Source organism: Megalops cyprinoides, chromosome 1 (genome assembly GCF_013368585.1).
Source record: "Megalops cyprinoides isolate fMegCyp1 chromosome 1, fMegCyp1.pri, whole genome shotgun sequence".
Classification (NCBI taxonomy): domain Eukaryota; kingdom Metazoa; phylum Chordata; class Actinopteri; order Elopiformes; family Megalopidae; genus Megalops; species Megalops cyprinoides.
In genome coordinates, this window is record NC_050583.1 from 66,790,170 (window position 1) to 66,814,651 (window position 24,482).

The window sequence follows — 24,482 nt, forward strand, 5'->3', positions numbered from 1 at the left end:
CGCATCACCTGTTAGTAACTATTAAATCCTGACACTACAGTGAGCCTCCGGATATTGTTGACGTGTTAATTTTCTCTTTCGTTTTGCTTTGGGATTTAATCAAAGTAGTGTACTGACAATAAAAAATAAAATATAAAAAGAGATTTTGTGACATAATTCAGACATGACTCTCACGATTGGCCATCTTCTAACTTCACTTAACTAAACAGATGTACTTCATTGTACTATGGACATATGGACTTTCTATAGCAATCATACAGTTAATCAGTGTAGTAATATGAATGTAAAGCTTACTGTCATTCTTCTCAATAAGGACATAAAAGACAGGACCATAGGAAACATGCCTGGGAGAGAATAACGTTGCACTCTTAATGCATTCTGTTCTGAACACAAACAGGCCTAGCGAGGACAGCACATTGTTCACAGGATAATATCAGTTTGCTGAATTTCAATAGACTTTAGGCCCACTGTTTACCTAACTAACACAGACTCTGAAGTGAATTTATACGAGGGTGTGAATATTCAATCCAGAGACGAGGTGTACAGAGATGAAGCAAAGGATAATCAGACGTAAATAAAAATGCTCCATCTTGTGAAATTAAGGCAGTATGGCTCTGGTTAGTAGCTGTTCATATATGAACTATATATATATATATATATATATATATATACACACACATACTTGAACTTGGAAACACACACATATATGTCCAAGTTCAAGTTTTGCAAAATCTAAAATATGCCTAGATATACACATCTATTTCTTCTATTTATAAACCCCACCCCTAGCGCGTACCATATATCATATTATATGACGACAATCAAACCCTAATTTCTCAGAATACTGGCGCTACACTGTACAGCAGGTACATTCCCATTAAATGGCGCTGTCGGAGCTGGAAATCTCATTCACCTCCCGGCGCTCTGTCCAAATTCCTCCTGCTGTGCGTCCAGATGCGTATCATGGCCTTTATGAGATAGGCTCTACCGCAGGAGGTGTCGCTTCAAAAAGTGTACTAACTTTGACTTTGCATATGGCAGATAAAAATGTGTCTCCTCGTGTTAAACAAATTCACGTGGAGACTGTCCTGCTCGTTAAATGTTAGCAGTAGAATAGAAATTCCTAATACACTACGATAGCGCATTCACGCCGCTTGCCTCTTTTGACCTTAAGGGCATTTGCAAGTGAGACGCTGGCCGTAATGATGGTGTTTTTGGTACCTTTGAGGATTTCACTTTGCAAACATAAACATGTGGCCTTCAGTACACTGACAGGATGGCTAGCCTAACGTATGGTGTATGGAAGAGAAGTCCTAGCACTTCTCAAAAAAATCGGTCTGCCAAACAGTAATTCGCACAGATCTGTTCGCAAACACCAAGGGCTTCTGCGTTGCTAATGTAGATAATGCCTTCAACGCTTTCCTGGAGAAAGCATTAATGTTTTAGTCTGTTTAGGAACACAAAAAAACAAATTCTCGTCTTTAAATAATTGTTACATAAAAAGAGTGGACAGCATTGTCCCTGCATGCTGCTTCTCGGTTTCTCACACAGGCGGGTATAAACTAAAAGCCGCAACATCTTGAACTCTTGTTGACAGATTGTTCGGCGCCACAAAAGATGTTATGTAGGCCAAACGAGGGCACGTAGGAGCGCATCGCATTAAGACGTCGACACCTTAGAAATCATGGTCGCTGTCTATAAATGTACATGTCTCGTGTTCACAGACACATATGTTAACAGACAAAATTTGATGAGATATCAAAGTAGGAGCAGACACCATTACGAAGAAGATGGCCCTTTAATCTTTTCGCACCATCTTCAAATTAGGACATTTCACCATAATCATCAAAAGACTGGTTTTTGCTCGTTAATGGTTATATTAGGAATCGGACATATAAAGCCCTGCAAAGTTTTCGATGAATTTAGATCTGATTATGCTGATGCAAAAAATGGATGAAGACAGAGAGGGACAATCGTGAAAAATACATAATAAATAATGAAAAATGAAAAATAATATATTTCAATCCTTTCCTTAATTTTACGAGTTGGTTGGTCTTCCGTTACTGTAAATGTTTATATACAAAAGTCACATAGCCTGCATTTCTAACATATTTACAACACGGGAGACAATCTTTTCGGTGTTTAACAATAGGAATTGCAACCTGTTCGTGTTCATTTTGTAACACATGCTTATTTCTGATATCGGCGTAAAACCGCTAACATTTCGAGGCATTAGCTAAAAGTACAAAGTGACTATACGACTGTGGGTCATGGCCTGCACACACTAGATTGGTTCAACTGAACTCTTAAAACAGCCACACTGACCGAGACCCAGTTACACCGTGGGCTTCTCCTGTGGCCGTCGACACGAACAATGCACAAACTGAATTATTTCTGTTTCATTGAGGTGCCGGATAACTGCAATGGACGATTTTACTGTCTACGAGGCAAAGTACTCTGACAATCAAAAGATCGTTGCGTGCCTTCCCCTTATCGTGCGCAAATTCCAGTATTATTCTAACAAGTTCAGCATTCGGCTTCCACTTTCTTGCCTCTTTTAGTACTATATGGTCCCGAGTCAAATGCGGAACCTGTGGAACTGCGGAACTGTGCATACAAGCAGTGGCTTTGACGAGGATTGTGCTAGACAGTGTAGCAAACAGCTGAAGTTCAAAAACACACATTTTGATAGACATGGACGGTAAATTAGGCTATAGATACATGTCGCTAAATATCTTCCGAGGCTGGGGTGTCTGTATGTTGGAGTGTTATGTGGGGTGGGGAATCATGCGGTTGTATAACGTTACAGAACATCAGCTTGCAGCGCTACATGGACATCTAAGAAGCCACGTTTTACGCGTATCCAAACTTAATTTGCAACATAAGTAATTAACCACCCTTTCAATGTTGGCTGACTGAAGGTCTTACTAGCTAGTCCTTAAGCAGCCAGCTTGCTGTGTAGCAGCTTGGAGCTTTCGTTCTAGTTAACGTTGCCTAAAAGTTTTATTTTTTTAGCTTGTTAGCTTGCTGTGCCCAGTCAGAAACGAAATTAAAAAGGTGTTATCTGCATTTGTATTTAACTACTCTATTCTATACACATGACTGGCTAGCTAGACAAATGGGCTAATGTAGGTAGATATATAGTCTTTGGATGATCAGTGTATCTTGCAGTAATATCGCACTTACCCCATCCACAAACACATTTGATTTTTGTTTGGGTATTCAAATCACTATATGTCCATTTTGCAAACACAGTGAGCGATAAGACCAATTTTACAGCTAGCCAGCTGGCTAGCATCTGGTACATCCACGAACTTACCTTTCTTCCAGATCCATATTTTGTTGTGGACCAATGGGCCCTTTTCTCTCCACCTGGCCGGGCAACATCGTCCTCGTCTCCCAGCAGCCCTGCAGATGCCGAATCTGAATCCTCACCCTCCTCCAAGTCCTCGCCCTCCTCCACCTCTGCCGTCTTAAGTCGCTTAGGCGCTCTCTCATACTCTCCTTCCTCGTATTCCTCAATGAGAGACATTCTTATATCTGATTGTGAACGTCAATAAAATTCAGCACCCGTTATATATGAACGGATAGACAGCACATAAGTTGTTGCGCGCCTCTGGAGCCTCGCTGTTTTCTGACTGCAATCCTCCAACAGCTGTGGGTGCATCCACCTTAGCCGTGTGCCGCTCACTACAGCGCCCTCCTCGTATCTGTATAGTCACTCTTTGTTCACATTGCATCTCTGACAGCAAGAACCCACTCTGCGAGTTTTTCATTGGGTAATCCTTGCTTGCTACTTATGAATACAGCCGTTGATTGGTTTTGTCGGTTGTGTGCCAGTAAAGGGAACGCAGATAATTCCTGCAAAAATATATTGTAGACGCATAGATCATACAGTAGATGTAACCGTAATCGGGATCGTGAAGTCGACGCACCGCCGCAAACGGCCAACTGTCACACCATAAGGTAACCTGTTCATCGCATGTTTGGTCATAGATGTAATCATCTGAGACTGATGACCTCGCTTCTTTCTGACACGGACAGAGGTACACATAAACAATGTGTGGACAAAATTTTTCGATACATTAGCATAATATCCGAAATGCAAGGTAGGTGCAAGGATGAACCCCCCCCCCCCCTCCCCCCATCCGTAAATATACTCTACAATTGTGCAATGTAGGTCTAAACCCACCGAAGTCAAACAGTGACATGCCGCATATAATTGCACATAATGCTGTTTGAGTCGTCTGCTGAATTGCGTGGAGTGAATGGAGCAGGAAATATGCATGGACTTCGTACTCCCCTCATGTGCTTGAAACGGTATTTTTCTCAATAATTGCCTCTGTTTTGCCTACCCTGGGTCGTTGGAAAATGTGTGAATCTTCATTTCGGCTCAGTCGCAATTCCGGGCTCACTTCCCAAATCAACAAATTTCATTACAGTCCTCTGAGAGAATGATCTTTTTCAGGTTAGTATGTTGTCTAAATCGAGCAACATTAGTGTGCACATAAAAAAAAAAATCATTTCAGCATTTTAAAGGAAACACCCGGGGTTGAGACGCTATTGTGACTTGAATCTGGACTTTTCTCCTCTTTGTTGTAAACATTGTTATAGTACGCCAGATCACAGAATTGTTAGCAGAAAATTTAACACGTAACACCATTGATTCTTATTCTGATTCAGCATAAGTTTAATGTTAGGAGTATTGAAATCGGTCAGAAAACCTCACGTAATTTTCAACTTCGAGTGTCAACAAATAAGCAAATGCTACACAAAAGACAACCCAATAATACACAAACGCAATGTTTTTATTCATTGTTCAGACCATAAAGAAAGAGGTGAACTTGGCTGACCTCCACCAGATAGCCTTGATCTCTTTTATGGTGCTGACCAAATAAGCAAGCCATCCCATTAATTTGTACCTATATCAAAATCGCACTGGCTTTCACTACTAATAAGATCTTTGAGGTACCTTATAATGGTCAAAAGGGGTTTATGCTTGTTGAACAGCAGGGGCTACTACGATCTTGGAGATGGTCTTACTCTGATGTGCTAATCATAAAAAACCTCAATTTCATACTGTCTGTGTAGACATTATAAATCTTTTATAGTCTTTAGATCAAGGGTCATAAATATCCGTATTGAGCGCCCGCGCTAGTTACCATGCATTGTGGAGCTGCTTGCTGGTTTTTGGATGACCTAACCTCATGAGCTGAAGTCCTGAAATAGTGAACATGAAGGAGCGTGATGTGAAAGTTTCACAGCCAGTTTCATTTTGATGTAGTTCCATGTCACGACTAGTCAGTTGTTCACTGATTGGACAGCTTCACAGGGGGGAACTGACAAACTGAGGATCCCAAGAGCATGTGTGAAGCAGACAGGATGTGAAACTGATTCAGCAACATGCGCACATTCGCCAAGAGTTGCACTCATTTCTCAGGGTGGGTAAGCACAATATACTCTTTCTTAAGCACAATATAGTCCCGCTCTCATATATCTAGTGCATCTTCTCCAGTTTCGCCTTTCAAGAGACTGATGCTGTTCAGGGTGCTCAGAGCTCATGCTCTCATTATAAAGGGATGATTTACATAAACCTGTCATCATGATAGAAGAAACTTCACCACTTGCTAGTGCAGCAGCAAACCCTGATGTCAGAACCCTTTTAAATAGAACTGTTTTCACCACCCTGGCTGAAGGGATTTACATGAAATGTTCATTCTATGCATTCAAGTTGTAGGGACCTCCAGTGGTGGATTCAAACAGTTTGAATCTCTGCATTCAGCTCAAAATAGAATTTGTTAAAGTTTTCACGGAAGACTGTCGGGTGTTCACCTCCCCAGATCATGGCAGTGCATCAATAAGACAAAGAGGGAAAGATGGAAGATAACCTGGTACATATCCCAGGTCTCCCCTGACAAACTCTTGAACATATGCAATTTATCTTAACAGAACTCAATAGGATCAGCACTGTTTTCAGTGAACATGGCACAGACAATATTTGTGTAAAAATGTTTGTGCTTTTTCTAAACATCACCAAGCATATTTCACTTAACATCCTTCTTTTCTCTCTGTCCTCTGATTCCCATCATGTTTTGAAATGCCTCTGGGCATTAATATGTTGTGTGGAAAAGTAGAGATGAGGTGATAGTGTTGCTAAGGAGTTATCCTCCCTTCAAGCCAGATGAACGTGACCACTGTGAAAAGAACCTGAACCAGCAACTGGTAAAGGTCCAGTATTACTGGCAAGCAAATACATTTCCATTCAAATAAACATATGAAATGGATCTTGCTGAGTGAATAATAGATAGGGTGTGTGCTAATCTCCATTCATACCTTGTTGAGTGTTACTGGTTTACCTAGACGGTTATGTTGCATTTGTTTTTCCTGCTCTGTCTTTTGTCAGGGGAAGCTGTAAAGCTGCATCAAACAATGGTTTTCACAAGGGCAGACATTCTACTACAAAGGCAGACATTCTGCCATAGCTACCAGTGTTGGAACATGCCTATGTAAAATACAATTTATCTCTCAAAACTGTTGAGAGAAGAGGCAGTGAGGTTGGAGTGGATTCAGGAAAGAATCAAAGGAGTTTTATTTTGCACAGGCACATAATAAATGTTCGAATGAATTCTGATGGAAGTGTGGTTAAAAGGTGACTTATGTGGCAATGGTGTGAGGATTAGTTTTACTTTCTCCTTAGATAGGCTACATGGTGATCATGCAGGATTACTGTATCTAAAGCGAGGCAGCCTCCCGGTGACTGCCGACTGGTTGAGCAAATGTTGTTTGACCTACATTGCACTAAAATGCTGCTTTCATGGAGAGAGAGGAAGCAGACTCCCCAGTGGGCGAGCCACAGACACTAAATAATCCCCAGGATCGTATACGAATGTTGATTCATTTCATATTGCTCTGGTCTCTACAGGTGCCACCTCAGAAGCGCATTCAATTGAATTTCAGCAGGATTGCCAGTTTTGTTCAGTCACAACACATCCCCTGCACATTTCAGACCAGACGCGAGACTCTGTGCAAAAGAGTATTATATGTTACGATATAAATTCTGAAATAAGTAATAAGTCAAATTAATATACTCATGTGAAAGATACTTCATATACGACAGATACTTTCATATATGTTATTCTATAGATGCACTCAATTACAAAATACAAGATGTGTATGTTTTAAAATGTACTCTGTAATATGTGCATGGTATCACAAATTATGTATGTATCATGTACATTTACAAAATTGGCCCATATGTTTTAGATATCAAATTGTGGAGATATTGGCGTATTTCACTTTTTCAAAGTGGGCAAAGTGGACCTGGTCTATGGCAAACCTCCATTGTTTACATTCCATGCCAGGTTCACATTCTAGCACTTACTTGAGAAAGGCTTTACTGAAACGTTGGTTAGTCTCCTGGCCTGCCTCTGTGAATCAGACAAATTAGATTGTAATGGAGTGTTAATATGTGGACATTTATGTCTGATGTGTGCTTCCTATCCATCCCACAGCTCCAAAAGTAAAAAACATTGTTTTCTATGAGATATTTCATTTTACATTTTACATTCTACGACCCTGATCCCATTTTGAATAAGTAGGCACGGCTAATCTGAACTGTGTAAATTTGCACCACCTTGCAGAGTTAAGCAGACCTACTGTATGACCATTCATCCTTATTTCAAAAAGCATTCGTTTTACCAAATCCATACCTTCGGTGCAGCATCAGTCTCTTCAGAAGGCATGTGAGTGGCAGTTATGACCTGCTGTCCATGCTTTGGGGGCGTTCCCGGTTGCCTCGCCTTACAGCTGTGTGTCAGGTGTGACGCCCATGCGTGAAACCGAGATAATACATGCAAAATGCAAAGCAATTAAAAGCACTGGCTGCTTCATTCGCTCAGGCAGCACACAGTAGGCATTTCGTGCAGTCTGAATGCATAAGGGTCAGGTAAATTAACCATATCCCAAATGCCTTATATAAAATTAATCTCATCATACACATGCTATTTGTTTTGCCTAAGGAGAAATGTATCTCTCACCTCTTAGCGCTTTGGGATTCTCAAAACCCTGATTTTTAAAAAAAATAAATTCTATCAACATTTTATTTATTTTGTTAGTAAATATTGGATGCAGCATTGAGAAACACTGCAAATGAAAACACTGGTGACATTACCTCAAGTGGATATTCATTTATGATAATCAGCTTCTTGTACTGCCTTTGGCTTAGACTTATCAAGCATATTTGTGAAGTTCTGGACTTTCTTGAAATGATGTCTAAACAAACAAAGTCAACATTTCACACATAATCTATGTGTATCAACCCTCACCTCTGTTCATTAAAAGGAATATGAATGATATGTGTAACTGTGGTGAAAGCTTTGGTATGTTAGATATACCAACACAGTCATGGAGCCAAAATAATTCTGCCATTATGGAGTGGCTAGTATTTTACTACACTGATTTTGTCTTCCATGCAGTTAAAAGCTGTGTTGATGAATGTTCCTATAATGTGACTGATGCCCAGTAAAATTTCACCAGTTTCGAGACGCTTAGCTTCTGAGACTTTCTCTCAACCACGTCCCTCATTACACAACTGAACTTCACCTGAAGGCCCCGTGTGCTGGAGAGGCTGGCTCTGTGACCCCACCCCACCCCTACCCCCCGCTATTTTTAGTGGTGCTCCGACTGCAAAGTTGTCAATTTTGACAGCCTCTGCTGTTGCGATAACAGTTTGATTTCACCTTGAGTAGTTCCATCTTATCTCTCTTGGAAAGCGAACTCCCCAGCCAACTCTCGGCATGTCAGGCCATGGCAACACATCAAATTGAGTCCAGTTTTTCTTTCCAAGTTCAGACCTTAAATGGACATAATAGGGGCTTACACACAGGCTTCCCATTTTCTGATGTTCCTTTTTCCTGTACCCATAGTTGCAGCACATTTCCTACATATCTTATATTTTCATTTGTGTTGTTCAGTAACAGTAATCCTTGCTCACAATGACAACACTATCCCCGAAGAAGAGGAAAGTGTTAGACGAGGAAATTGATAAGTGCCATGGTCTTCATCTGAAGTGTTTGAATTGTGGGCAGCATCTATTCATTTTCCTATGACACTGCCTTATAATAATTTTTCAAATGCCGTCCCAGAGGCTTTTGGAAGGCTGAGCGAGAAAATGAAATAGGAGGCTGTTCGTGAAATATAAGCTTGCAAAATCATTTGAGTGAAACATAATAAATTATTCTGCAGCAAGTGAAATGTAGACGCATTTGATTTAATGTAAAATGGATTTATGGTGATGTTACTGTGTATTTATTATTGTAAATCCGAAGGACCTCAACAATAATTTTTGTCTTCAGCTATCACCGAGGGCTGCAAGTAAAAAATTTTGCAGAATGAGGATATGCTCAGCTGAGTCTACAGCTTTGTTTATAGTGGTTACCTCCGGAGCCTGACAGTTTAATGTGAACTGCGATAATAAGGAAAGTTGCACCTCACTCTTTGGTGAGCAAACATATAGGACCTCAGTAAGCATGATCGAAAAAAAATGCATTACAAATACTAGTCTTGGCCTAGTTTTTGCAGAAACAACCATCTCCATTGCTTTAAAAAGCAATTTTCACACTTCCTATCTAATTCCAAGCAACTTGTAAGGAATGGCTTGACAATAATTTTTCAGGGGAACTTTCAGTACTCTTTGCCCTGATGAAAAATGTCTAATTATTTTCATTTTATTGCTTGCCTGATAGTTTGTAGGATAAACTTCATAGCTCAGCCATCCATATATTATAATTATGTTGATGTTATTCTTTTTAAGAGCTGCAGGTCTGTATCCTTGATACTCATCTGTATTCCCGGTAAAATCGTTTGTTATGATCACACTGTTTGTATGTAGCAATTTATTCTGCCAGGATAGGCATTATAAGTTTAGGTTGCAAATTGTGTCTCTTGCATTGCGTCTAAACAGCATTCACGTTCATGAATTTTGAAGAGGTAATGGTTGTCAGCACTAACAGACACCTCATTTCTCAGATCAATAGAGGACTCTTTACCATAGGAGTCATTTAACTTTACACTTCCAAACAAAGGCTGAATGTCTTTGGGCAGAAATATGATAGTGAGAGATTCAACTCAAAGTCTCATTCATGGTGTCACATGAAAATTAACTTTTCATTTTGCAGATATACTTTTCCAGCAGACATCTGAGAAAAGAAAAAAAAAATCATTTTAAAGGTTGAATGGATCAGTTACTGTGGCAACCATGAATGAACTAGAAGTATAGAATGTCTTTGAAGCTAGTCAGAGTTATAGGCTATATATTGCATTGTATGACTTTTGCAGCACTAGAGCATAATTGGTAAAGAAGGTGTGTGGTAAACTCCATGTCATGGTATTTCAGCTGCTTATTCTCTACAGAATGCTGGACGTGAATGGTTTTACAGAATAAAGGTATTTAAAAAAAAAAAAAAAAAAAACGCACTCGAGAATAGCCCTGAACAAAATTGGTGGAGTGCCCCATATTGACATGTTGGCTGCTGAATACCATACATTACCCATTTCATCTACACTTTTGAACCCAATAGTCTGACAATGTGAGAAAACGTGCTTACTCATCACAAAAAAATAGACCAGTTGAAAAATGGCCTCTGGCATCCCATTTATTTTGGATATATCCTGAACATCTGAGTTTCTTCCCGCTGATAGCTATGCTTTAACCCCCACCTTTGGCCTGAGTTGAAAAATAATATTTCATTCGTAAAACTGTAAGGAGCTGTTTTGTGGGAGTTATGTTCAGCTGTCCCCACTACCGATGTGCTGCCAACATCCATCCACCTGCATGAAACTGTGCAACCTTGTAGCTTGTGTGCTACTGCATCACTCATGCACTTCAGTAAGCTATTGCTGCGACATTACAAACTGGATTTTCTGTGTTAATAGCGGTTATGATGCAACGGTGAATATGTAATAGTTCCAGAACTGCTTCAATAGATGAGGGATGGGCATTTACAATCCGAAGGGCTTTAGGGTCAGCTAGGTTTCATTCTGCCTCAGCACTTAATTGTTTGATTAATGTCATTGGGACAAGCGGTTGATTCACCAAGTGTTCCAACTGTAAACCAGTGGCTAATAGGAAATTAATAGTAAAACCTGTAGGACTACTGCCTGCAAGGACTACAGCTACCCAGGTCAAATGTCAAAATGAACAGGCTTAGCTTACTTGGCAGATGATACTACAATATTCTTATTTCAAAGAGCACCATTCACCGTACTATACTGTAAGGTGTTATACACATCTTACAAAACAGTTGTGACATCAGTTTAATCAAACTGCAAACCGTTAGCTAATTTTATTAAATTAGAAAGGCAAGTAGAGTGAAAATCCAATGGAGAAGTATTGTCATATGCTTTTAATAATCATTTACACCTTGGCACAGCTGTTATTTTCATCTTAGCCTCAGGGCCTATTAAATAAGGTCTATTAATTAGTGGAAATAACAATCAGATGGAAATCAGGAGTGAGGTTGAAAAAACACACACACAGATGTATCTACCTCTGTGCTCTTGCATATTCTCTTGAATCTAAAATAGAAACCCTCCCTGGCAGAAACCTTGTATACTAAACTACAGTATCTTTATACACTCTAGCTTATATATACCAAAATATAAAGAATGCATTTACTGTAAATACAGCATATGTGAAATTCCATAGCATGTATGAGAAAACATATCCACTAATGCTTCTTTCAAATTAGACACATTGGTGAATATAGTGCAGTTAAATAAATTAAATTAAAAAGGACTAAAATGTAATGGATAACTTTTTTATACCTTCTTATCTCCAATTTCTGTTTTCTGATAACATTTGCTAATGGCTAAAGGCACTCAAAGCCTCACATGTGGTTTTGGGGATTGTGAAGGTATAGACATTGCAGCTCCCATGCAACAGAAAGGCCATTAGCTACAAAACATTGGTTTTTCATGCTGTTCCAGATTTTTCTTAGTCATTCATGAAAGGAGTTCATCAACACATCTCCTGTTGGCCTATCAGTAAAAGTCTACAAGTACAAACTAATCAGGAAAACTCCTATGAGCCCTGGTTATATAAGTTAGCTAGAAGCTGCCAAAACTAGTCTTGCAGAGCTATCCCCCTGGAGTCAATCAACATCTGTCCTAGACTTTAACATATAAATACATCTGTGTTCATTTTTCAATCCAAACAGATCTTTCTTCCTTAATTTTGGTGACTGCAGAACTTGCCTATATTTCAGAATGAAAAAAGGAGTTTCAAGTCAAAGTTAAGGACAAATGTTGATTGAAGACAGAGATATGCCTTCAAGCATTCCATCACCTGCTTCAACTAATTATAGCCTTCATTTAATCAATTCACCATGTCTTCCTTGCTCTGACATTGAGTGATTTAAATGGAACTGGAAAAGCAGCTGGACTCCGTCATTCACGACGAACGTTTGGAGACGTTTCCACAAGTTGTCAAATGTATAGAAATCCCGGCTTGTTTCATCTCAGCAAACTGCCATTAGACTTGATTGAAGGGAAATCTATATAGGTATTCTAAGCCTGAAGAAGTGCAGTTCTTGATCTCCAATCCGAGCCTGGATTTATTGAGCTAGGCTGCTTTTGCTGCTTTGCAGAGCAAAAAAAAAAAAAAAAAACTACAGTGCCTGGTACGTTTTCTAGCCACTGTAAGCTCCTGTGTCTGTGTCTCAGAGGCCTTTAAATACCTCCTGGGAGATGAATAGCTCTCCTCCTCTCCGCATGCTCCCATCCCGGAGTGCGGGCCTCTGGCACGCTTGATTGCTGCCCGTGCCGGGATGATGATGCAGTGAATGTAGATCAAGCTGATGCCCTGGGGAGCAGCAGAGATGGAAAAATGCAACAGACCATGGAATTAAATCCTGCAAGTGCACGGCTGCAAAAAGGAAAAAAAAAAAAGAACGAAAAAAAAATTGGGCAACAATATTGCTTATCAAACAAGTCCATGTGGGACTTCTGTTTAAGTCCCCCCCCCCCCTCTCTCCCCCCCCCTCTAGAGGAGCCCTTGTTTTTTAACCCTTTATTTTCACAGCATGTGACCCATCAAATAGCATGTCATCTCTCGTTTTTTTTAAAGCAGGGCTCACCAAGATTGGAGTGGTGAAAGTGAAGTGGCTGACCAGACTGGATGTCGTTCTGCTGAGAGGATGGGTTTGTTTTGAGAAGGGGTTAAAAAGTCCCTTTCACCTTGAGAGCTCCGCATTCTTCTTGAGGTGTTTTTAGGCCAAGAGCTTCCAGGGGGTCAAAGTGGTTTTCTACACATAATCATAAATTCACTGATGGAGACACTGGAGCAGAGATTGTTTTAAAGTGGAGGGGGCTGAGGGATGTGCATTTTGAAATTGGAGGTGGAAAGATATTGCATGCTTTGTGTGAAGTCTGTTTTTGGGGAACAGACAAGAAGGCCTGGCACTGGAGGTCATTTCTGGATGTAAATATTGAGATTCTCTCATCATGGACGTTAATGTATAACAATCCAGTCCCAAGATGAGTAGGAGATCTTCAGTGGAGCGTAGTCCACAATAGTTTGTCAACTAACTCAATAATAACACATTCTTTCATGTCGCCACTGACAAAGGTTGCTGTTTTTGTGTGCTGGAGGAAAGCTTCCATTTGTTTTCGGACTGCTCTAAGGATATTGTCATTGTTCCAGGTCTTAGAGAATTGGACATCCAGGCTGGGAGGGTGATTTTCCAAAACCTGTTTTGTTTTATGGGTTTTGTACAGGAAAGAGAAGAAAAATGTTTCACACTGACATTTCTGCATGATATTGCAAAAAAAAGGCCACCCTTAAGACAAGTATCTACAGCAGCAGGGGACCACTGACTGTGTTACACTCGTGAAATCAATGGTCGCGTCTCAGATAAAATTCGAATATGTGTTTTATGAAACAAACAATGATCTTTTTGTGTTCCGCAGCAAGTGGACACTATGTGGTATGCTTTTTAATTTACTGAGAAAGAGGAAAAGGAAGTGACACTGGTAGTGTAGCCCTTATTATCAGGTTTGTTCCTGTTTTTGTTACTTGTTGGGTTTTTTGGATTGCATAAATGATGGATTCGCTTTTTTGCATTTATGTTGGTTGATATTTTTTCCCTACGTTTTAAGTATGTACGTATGTAGACATGTAAATCATATCTTTGTCTATTCTCATTGAAATAAGTCTGTGAAATAAAGGGCTTTTAAAACTCTCTCTCTCTCTCTCTCTCTCTCATTCTTTCGCTCTCTCACAAGCTAAATCGGACCCCCTCGCTCTTCCAATGGAAATAGTATGTCATAAGTATACATAAAAATGTGTTGAATATTTAAAAACTCTTTAAAAAATAAGGCCTTAACCTTATTAAGCTGAAGCATGATTGTAGGTAAATAAAGTATGATATTTTCCTCACAGTGAGATAATGAAGCCTCTTTTTCAGCTTTGTATTAAGGGCTAACCCTTTGGGTAATGTATTTTATTTAACAGGAGGATAAGAACAGAATAATAATGAGTAGTAATTAATAGTGATGAAAATAAAAAAAAACTGTTATCATTAATATTAATTGTATTTTTAATGAGATATATTTATAGGACCTGTTCAGGTAAATGTTGGTTCTAAGCTCTAAAGTCTCACATCTTTAGTATTTCTTTAGTAACTATTACACCAGTAAAATTAAAAATGATTCCCATAATACAATGAAAATGAGAAGAAATGTGTAATATTTATCACCAGGAACTGAAAAATATCTGTATATTTACATCACGTGTCTGATATATGTCTAGTCTCATGAATTGCTCCATGGTGGTGTGGGAGGCTAATGACAAGGTAAAGTGGTCAAAGGAGGAGTATTTGAAATGGACAAGAACAAAGTTTCCACCACCCAGTACCCCATCTTGTAAAGAGAAAGCAATGGATCTCCGGAGGTATAATGGCCGTTCATTTGCATTCATTCCTGGAGGATACCATTCTGCACTCTACCCTCTTCGTATATATTTAATATTTATGACATGCACTGATTCAGACTAGAGGCACTAGAGGCCTTGTTTTGGGTCTCACTATCTCTATATTGATATTTGGTTATTTTTCAGCAACGGGTGAACAATCATCCCCTTTGGCTTCCCAGACAAAAAAGATGCATGGTTGCCTTGTGTCCGGGTCATTATCTGAGCTTCTGAGCTCAATTTTAATAGCGCTCCTTCTGTTTGCGGTGTCACATGGATGAGTCTGCCTGATGTGAGTTGACACCGGCAATAAAGGGAGAATAGCAACTGTCAAGGGTAGAGGGAGGAATCCTGTGCTCAAAATGCACATTATCTCTGCACGTGCAGAGGCTGAGCATGACACAATCTTGGCCAGGGCAATTTCCAGCCTAGCAGAGGCAGCAGCGTTTCCGCACACGGCAGCACTTGCACATACTGCACAGAAACCCTCAGATTGATTTTTTTAAAGCTGAAAATCCCGCTTGATTATTGCAGCTCGGTAAAGCTATAATCGCTGTCAATATGGTTATGGCTGAAGCTGAAAACCTGTTGTTGTACTGCAACAGCCCAATAAAGCAGTAGTTGTTGTCCGTGTATTTATGCACATGACAAAAGGTTCATGTGCACAAATGAGTTTGTTATGATGATGTCAGCAGAAACAATGTATAGTCAACAATGTCAGTGTGTAGCTTTATTAACTTTATATATGTGTGTATTTGTGTGTGGTTTAATACATACATACAGAGTATACCTATACACCTGTATACTTTATATATGTAAAATCTTCAATACAATCCATCATTGTATTGAATATAAATTAAACAAAGCCAACAAAACAGTAGACGCTTGATATGAGTAGTTTATTCAGTGAGTTCTAAGTGGAGGTACAAAGCAGGCAGTCGAAATCTTACCCTCAGAGGAACTTACTTCTTAAGGCAAAGGCTACTTCAACCATGGCATAATCAGTTTTGGATTTGCTGTCTCCTGTTGGTCACGGAATATGCCTTTTAACAAGATCCAGAAACAATGGATACAGTTTAGTGCAAAGCTGTGTAGAGAGTCATTACAGCCTCGCCCCCGGCACTGCTGTACACTGTTCTACACAATTACAGCTGAATCAATTAAAAGCACAATAGACTTTAATAATGGCTCCCTAAATTGTGCTGTTCTGTAGTATTTGCTAAGCACTCAGTGAATTGAAACCTATCAAGATTTCGGCCCCAGCGGCTGAACAGATGGGCGAATGTGTTATGCGCCTGTGCCAATGCATTCTGTGCCTTTGGTGCACATTGCCTGTTTTTTCCATATACTCAAAACCCACCTCAAACTACCTTAATAATGTTATAACAAACACAAATACTTGTATCTGCTACTTTGTAACAGTCACTCAGATGGCATCCCCACATGTTTCAGGAAACATTAAAAAGCATTTACACAACCAGAAAGCTCGACTGTCATTTTAATACAGTTCAGACAGCTTGGAATTGAAGGGTGTGGGGAACATTCTACAATCTGACTGTAGTTCTGGGTCCTCTTTTCTCTGTGGTTCTTACATTGAAGTTTGCAGTATTCATTGATGCTGACTGTCACTGCATAAACCTCATGGTACTTGTCTTGTTCTTGTGTGGACTTCCACACAAGAACAAGACACTTACTGTATTGTCAAATACAAAATCCCACTTTCACAGTTTCCGTTCTCATTTCTCATAAACCTATTCATGACCACCCTTCTAAAAGTAATAAATGTCAATATTGTATACAATAAAACATGACATCCAGAGGGGAAGAAATGCATTATTTTGAATGTTTTGCATGTCAAGAAGAATTCTTCCCGAAGAAAACTGTGCATTGTGTATTGTGCACATCTGAGTGGAGATGGCTATCTTGTGTTGTTTTCTGTCCAAGGCTTGAGGACTTGAACTCGCTCAAGATTGGTGCTAGCATATTTTCAATAATGATTCACAAGAAAAAAAAGTGCTCTTAGAAATAGTTTTTACTGGACATGTAATGTAATGTAATGTAATTAACATATTCCTTTTTCACATTGCCCTTTAGGCAGCGAACGTATTATGTCCACGCACCAAGGCAACCAGCACAGCAGTCACACATGTCAGCGTGTTTCACTTCTATCTTTGCTTTACCCCTGGTTTATGGAACTTGAGGCCACTGTGCTACACCTTGTCATGTTTCCTTAGCTGTAATACACTGTAATAGCTTGGGAGGTAGCAGAATGGTAAGCAAATTACTTTTTGTGGATTTGCACTAATCAAATTCCATTCAATAGATGTCACTAACCACCTACTTGAACACTAACGTCACCAAACAGTAAAAGGACAAATGTAAAAATGTAAACAAGTCCCCTTTATTGACAGAAGCTGACTGACAGAAACCACAGAAATTGACTGAAGAGAGGAAGTTCTTCTATGTGATGAACATTACAGACAGCAAAGGCAACGACTTCTTACTCACATCCCATTCAGGCCACAATCAGAAACAGACATGATGAGGCAATGGTAATAACACTTCACACAGCAACATTTGCAGAAGTTCATACATTATTCAGTGTAAGGCGAGAGCCGAAACTTTCCCAGGAAATGTTTTGATAATGTTGAGATGTATGTTGTCCCCCTGACAAATGGGCAATTTTATGTATCTATTTTACAGGCACTGTAATTCAGATGGCAGTTTTTTCTCTTCTTTTGCCTGACTGGCTTCTTTTAAGGCAGTATGAGCGGTCTTCTCTATCTCATTTCAACTGTCCCACATAACACTCGGAGTCGCACAGACACACAGGCACAAAGACACAGACACACAAACGCACACACACAGTCAAATACATGTGCGCACGCACACACACACAGACTCATGCAGGCATACACAAACTCATGCAGACACGCACAGTCACACTCACACACACAAACCACAAATTGACAGACTCTGATTCCCGCTCAATCACTCTTGCTGAATGGATGGACAATAATGGCAGAGTAGCGAATACATCAAATAAAGTGAACATTGTAATTACATCACAGTAGCTCAAAAACAAAACAATCCAAATCATTTGCATGTACACCAGGGCAGCTGGATCAAATAGAATATCGATGCATCTCTGCCACACACCACATCTGTCAGGCATGCATCTGGAAATGGTTTGTGGTTGAACCCTTACGTTTCGTGGGTTGGTAATGCCAGCTGACTGCTTAATAGCCCAGTGTGGTTCTTTGATTTCTATTCGGTGAATGTTTATTAGAAGGTGGAGACAGAGAGATGGACAGGAATCTTGATTAACAGCTTATTTGCTCACCATGGTGCATGTTAATGTTAGTGCTCATAAGAATTGCAATGCTGAACAGCAGGCCCATTAGAACAGAAGAATGTGGGATGTGATTGCTCTCAATGAGGCCAGAAGCCAGATTTCCAGAGTCCCTGAGGAAATATTGTAAGTTATATTAAAAACAACAGAAACGATAGAATCTGCTTCCATATGGCTTATTGTTTCGAGCAAATGCCTCACATATATTGTAACGCATTGCTGAAAGCTGATGAAGTGGCTGGAATGCAGACATAGCTGTGTTTGGGTTGTCTGATCTAACTGAAGCTAATTATTCTGGAGACTTTTCCCATGACATAATTTCGTGTGTGCCAGTGTGTGTGTACGTACATTTGAATGTGCCTCCCTATGTGTGTACGTGCATTTTTAAAGAATGTGTGTCTTGAGTCAGGGACCTAGATCTGAGTCAGGTGAGAATCTGTCTACTTTGACTTTTTTGTCATGCACCAAAAAAAAGGTACAATTGTACCTGGATTTGGTCCCTTTCAAAACACAACCCACTGTTTATCAGGAAATAATATCCCACAGCTAATAGCTGAAGCTCATGCTACAGTGAGAATTTTAATTATATCCCAGAACAAACTGTCCCGCTTTGCTCATGACCCAAATCAGATGTACCATCAGAACCAGTGCAGACTTGATAATATTAAACCACACTCAAACTGAATATAACTTTGTTATATAATAAATATAACAAAGTCTTGGAATCAGGACAGGCATATATATATATATATATATATATATACATACATATATATATATATATATATATATATATATATATATATATATATATATATATATGGAAATCCAGAGACCTTCAGGGAAGGTTTTAAAGTGCACTGTCCAAATCACAGTCTGTAAATAACCTTTTAAAAGCGGTGTTCAGCGAGCAGAGGCTAGCTGTCGATAACGGACAAAGGGCTGACGACGAGTTCAAGTTTGACAGAGCCGAGGCGAGCCAGCTCGGTTATTCCAGATGCCAAAATGCGTCGTCAGGACAACTGGGCCCCCGTCTCCCACACGGAGATCGCTACCTGCAGGGACTGCAGCAAGCTGCGCAGCCGCTGGCATGCGTGTTAGCTCTGAGCGGGAGCTCTGTCTCCAGGCTACAGAGGGCTCGTTAGCTCCCATCTCAGCAGTGACATCGTGAGAGTCACACTCACTCAGGAGACATTTATTTCTTTCCAGGAGCCTTGGAGGCATTCTGAATCTTTTGGTAATAAATACTGTTTGCCATTGCAATTGGGAGCATAGCCAAACACTGAGCAGTGCAAAATTATCATGTAAAGGTGTTTTTGAGAAGAGCAGCAATCCAGCAACCCTAGCAATATATACCACTGCAAACTCCAGTAATGGCAGAGTTTGACACAGGCATTTGGAGACCTGGGTCTTAGATACACACACATTCGTGGTGGAAAGGTTCCTGCTCCATCAATGAAAAGATGAAAAGAAAGAAAAAAGAGAATTCATTAATGACAAAAATGCACATGTAAGGTACTTTTTTATACATGAAATTGTACAATATATGTATTCTGTTTTATGTAGTGGACTGGAATGCAATGTAGCACACTGGATTGTGTAAAAGGTACCTGCGGTGAAAAAATCCAATGGTGTGGTATGTAGCCAGTGGCTACTTCATTCTTCGTCCTTAGTTGGGTAGTGTTTGGGAAGGGGCCCTTAAGCAGTCCTCCACGTGCCTCCCGGCACTTTGACCTCCTACTGTCTTCTAGGCCATCTGGGCCTGTGAGGATCTGGCACATAGCCTATGGGTGGCGCCAGCCAGCCCAGATGGCGAGGACGGCGACCCCCAGGGGGCTGCCAGTCCAGGTCACCCACAGCCTCGGGGGGGGACGTTCTGACCCAGGCCGGAGACAGTCAGGGCAGGGACCCAAAACACCTCAGCAACCATCCCTGATTCAGCCCAGTTGACAGGGATCCACTCTATCCATTCTGTTTCCACAGGGGGTTATTATCTGTGCTTTTCCATCCCGTGTTTAAGGTCAGACCCCACTGTCCCTGCTTTGCTGTGATGTTGTGGCAAAATAACATTGTTTCATTACATTGCAGAAATGTTGCGAATGATTTTTTTAAAAATTTATTTTTAGAAATTCAAGAAAAGCAAAATATACTCAGCCTTGGTTTTAATTATAGATTTTCACATGATTGTGGAAAGTTTTTTATTGTTGTGTAACTGCACTTTGACTTCTTTACATCAGTCCCTATTCTCAGAAGTGCTCGAAGGCCCCAAAACCGAAATTGCATTAACCTATTACTTTCTTGCCACAATTACTTTGTATGTGTTTTTTCAGTTTACAACCTATATGTCTGTGCCTGCTTCCACATTCAATATGATGGGGTTTTTGGTTTGTGACATAACATTGTAACTTGGCAGGATAAAAGGCTGGGTTAGTGTGAAGTACCTTGCCACTTCGAGACAAACAGCATTTACTGAAATGTGTTGAAATTGGAGTTTTGCCCTGAGAAAGACATGCGGGCAATGACTGGTGTTAATACAGGCAGCTCCCTGTAATGACTCTCGTCTGGGCACTCTGCTTTGATGGAAACTGTCCTTCTCCCAAGGTATCACTGACACGCCATGTCACAAGGTCTCCGTCAGAACAAGCACCTGTCTAAACCTTCATGATAACATGATACTAAGGAGATTGAACGGTTTTATTTTCTCTGGAGTAGGAGGGATGATTTCCCTATTCGGTGTTTTTGGATCTCTGTTATTTATAAAAAACAGGCATTTTTGTAAGGAAACACTAGACATGAAAAGGGGCCTTTGACGTGAAAGAAGCACAAAAAAGGAAGTCGTTGATGACTCATATTATGAATTTTGTATGAACGAATTGGTTTGAAACACTTTTTAAAGTACGAACGAATCATGTCAGGTGAAAGAAAGGAAAGAACCAGAGCTCTAATCCACATGTAAAAATGATGTATGAGTAGTCGGTAAGTATTCCTTGATTCAAAATGGTGCAACCCAGAGCAACGACATAGTAACTCCGTATAGAAATCTGAAGCTACTGATGACCTCTGCCTGAGACATGCATTGAAAAAGATACATAGTGGTCATTGACCTTTAACGCACTGAAATTATATTGCAGGTGTGAACTTCTTGGTGACACACAAGATGTCATTATTGCCCAAGCACATCTGAAACAGACAGGATGGATGAAGCCCAGGGTTCAGATGGAGAGCGAGAGAGTAGTCACGTGGTGTGTTTTTTGCAAGTGTTTCATGAGGCGGACAACCATTTTTTTTTTTACTTTTTTCTTTATTTTTTTGTTTTATGTCTTCGAAATGTCAATTTATCAATTGTGTGTGTGAGAGAAAGAGAGAGAGAGAGAGAGAGAGAGAGAAAGAGAGAGAGAGAGAGAGAGAAGATCTATCTATATCTGATGTTGGCTGAAAGTCTCATGATGCTATTGTTTCCATTTTATGCATTTATGTCTATGGTTCAACCAGGAGAACAAAGGCTGCCATGGAAACATACATGGGGGAGTTTATGATTGATTTAACCCCGGTGAAAAGGCTTAATTATGTGTCTCAGACTCCTTGGAAATAAAACCATGAAAGACATCATTCCAATCATTCCAATTAACCCAAGAGCACTGCAATAACATCGCAGTTCACAAATATGGAACACAACTTGAACCAGTTTATTCAATCACATCAAGAGGAAAGAGCTGGGGGCGGGGTTCACTGAAAAGAAAATTTAGCCTCAATTGTTATGGAGAGGAAATGATTGCAAATGCATGCCTGGCGCAGACCCATTGAATAAAGGTACATGGTTTCCCCAACCCCTACTCCTACACAGTAGTCACTGTGACAATCTGCAAAAATGTAAAAAGTCATATGATATCATATCATATAATATTGTATCACTTAATACCGTATCATACCGTATCATAAATCATTTTATATCATATCGTAATGTGTTATGTCATATTATAACACACACACAAAGACACACATACACATGCTGGCAACCTGCAGTCTTAGAAAAAAGTGAGCCATGCCCTTGTGTATTCAATCCATTTCTATAACTGGAAGGAAATGTGTGAGGACCAAAAGGATTGGAGACACAGTCAATTAACCTTGTTCCAGGGTGTGATCCAGGTCAAACAGTGACCTGGTTTGAAATGGTGAGATTCTGCTTTCATTTTCCAGTAATCTTTCTCTCTCAATTATTTGATATGCTGTTGTCAGGAGTGAAATCAACTGTACGATGGTCTTGCATATGCTCATTAACGCCATCTAGTGAATGACTTACCTTGCTCTTTGCTAGACACTTAAAGCTATTCTCTGTATTTCCCCTGTATTATTTCTCTTGAGTAGTCCTTTCTCAAATATAATTAGGATTAGCAACATTTTAAAATATTTTTCACTTCAGTGGATAATGTCAATGTTCACTAACACATTTCTAACAATGTTTATTCAAAGATGCCCCCTTAGACACAGAGACACAGTGTAATGTATCACTGTGATTGTTGGTGGCATGTTTAATGCCAGCACACTGATGGTTGCCCCAGAATTTCCACGGGAAACATGATTTTTTTCTGGCATTTATGTTTATTTTTTCCTTTAAGCACTCGCCCTTGTGTTGCAAGCACTATGGTAAAAACAGGTCCAGAAAGCTTTGCCTCTCCAGGGCAGAGCTACCTCTTCCACATTCACAAACTGAGCACTGAGCAGTCTACTATGGGATAGAAGACAGGGTAGGTGTGAAAGAAAATTTTCCTCCACATCTCTGGTCACTCCCTTTGAGTGACACTGGAACAGGTAGTCTTTCATGGTTTGCTTAAAAAGGCACGGTTGGGTTTTCGTGATCCGCAAAGGTGAACTTCCTTCTCTGGTCACCTCAGAATTCGTTTACTGTCTCATCACGGAGCAGCAAAGCAGCAGTGGGCACTTCTAAAAATACACTTCTCTGATCAGGAAGCCCTTGTTCCTCTTTGTTGGCCAAACCTCAGTTTGGTGTGAAGATCTGTGCTGTCGCCAGCCAAAAGTTGATAACTGAGCAAACCCTGTTGCTTTTTTTTGTTCATTTGACTGTTGTTTTGGAGATCATTGGATTTGAGAGAAATACACACAGAGAGATGTTTAATTGTATGGAGCATAAAAAATTTGCAAAACAAACACCAATGGAATGTCAAGAAGATGAACGTATAATCTCATAATCATCTCTCCTGCTACGCTTCTTTTTATCGGGCTATTGGAGTCTATGAACATTAATGTTTATTCACAATTACTAATAAAATCAATGCCTGGCAGGCCTAGTTAAGATTCATGTTCACCAAGAATAAATTAGCCATGACATTGTCCTAGAGCCATCTCATCTTGACACGTGTGTGAATCATGCCACAACAGTTGCCCTGTTATTAAAACATCTTGACATCTGTGACACTGTCTCATGTGTAGAAGCATGCTACTTCTTTTTGTTTCAGCCCCATGACAATATTCATTGTCATGAATCCTATGAAACCTCTGGTTTGATGGCACCAACAACAGCAACAACTTGTTTAAAGAATATCTTACTTCTAAGAAAGCATTGCCATAGCCAACAGCAAAAGGAAAAGGGAGATGATATAACCATTAATAAACACCACCATTAACAGCTCCCACTGTGCTCAGTATTGCTTTGCTACTTGGAAAGTATGTTTATAACTGTGCTCTGCAGACCTGGGGTCAGTTGCAGTAACAGTAGTTGCCAGCCGAAGTTGAATCTTGATGTGATTTAGACTTAGTAGGCGTGAAAAAGAGATTTATTATTCCCCCAATTAGATTCCTGGAGAGGCTGTTACTGTGCAGCCATTTAATAGTGAATGAAGACTAACTTTCTGAGGTTGACTGAGAAAATGAGTCTGAGGATTGTCTACTCACAACTCTCCAGGGAGGTCCGACTCAGTGCCACTTACTCCCTGTGCTTGTGTTGTAATTACCATGTGTCAGCGCCTGATTCCCAACTCCATTTAATCAGCATGGGCGTGTCGCAGCAGTTCTTCAGCCAGTGTGATTAGCGAGATTAGGCTTGAGAGCAGGTCACTAAATGTCTGCACTTGCTTGTGATGACCTGGAAAACCCATTCTTGAGAGATCCCAAATATGCACCTCTTGTGGTAAAAAAGGCAACTTCCCA

General features: G+C 40.1%; 1 protein-coding gene across 1 annotated transcript in view; it reads right to left on the reverse strand.

Annotated features, from left to right (window-relative positions):
* The window catches only part of LOC118777434 (heterogeneous nuclear ribonucleoprotein L-like), a 39,780-nt gene extending 36,010 nt beyond the window's left edge, over positions 1-3,770 (reverse strand). Inside the window, exon 1 of the mRNA XM_036528325.1 lies at positions 3,320-3,770. Coding sequence (XP_036384218.1) covers positions 3,320-3,532 — 213 coding nt within the window. The 5' untranslated portion in view covers positions 3,533-3,770. The remainder of the gene's footprint in view (positions 1-3,319) is intronic.
* Between the last annotated feature and the right edge of the window lie 20,712 nt (positions 3,771-24,482).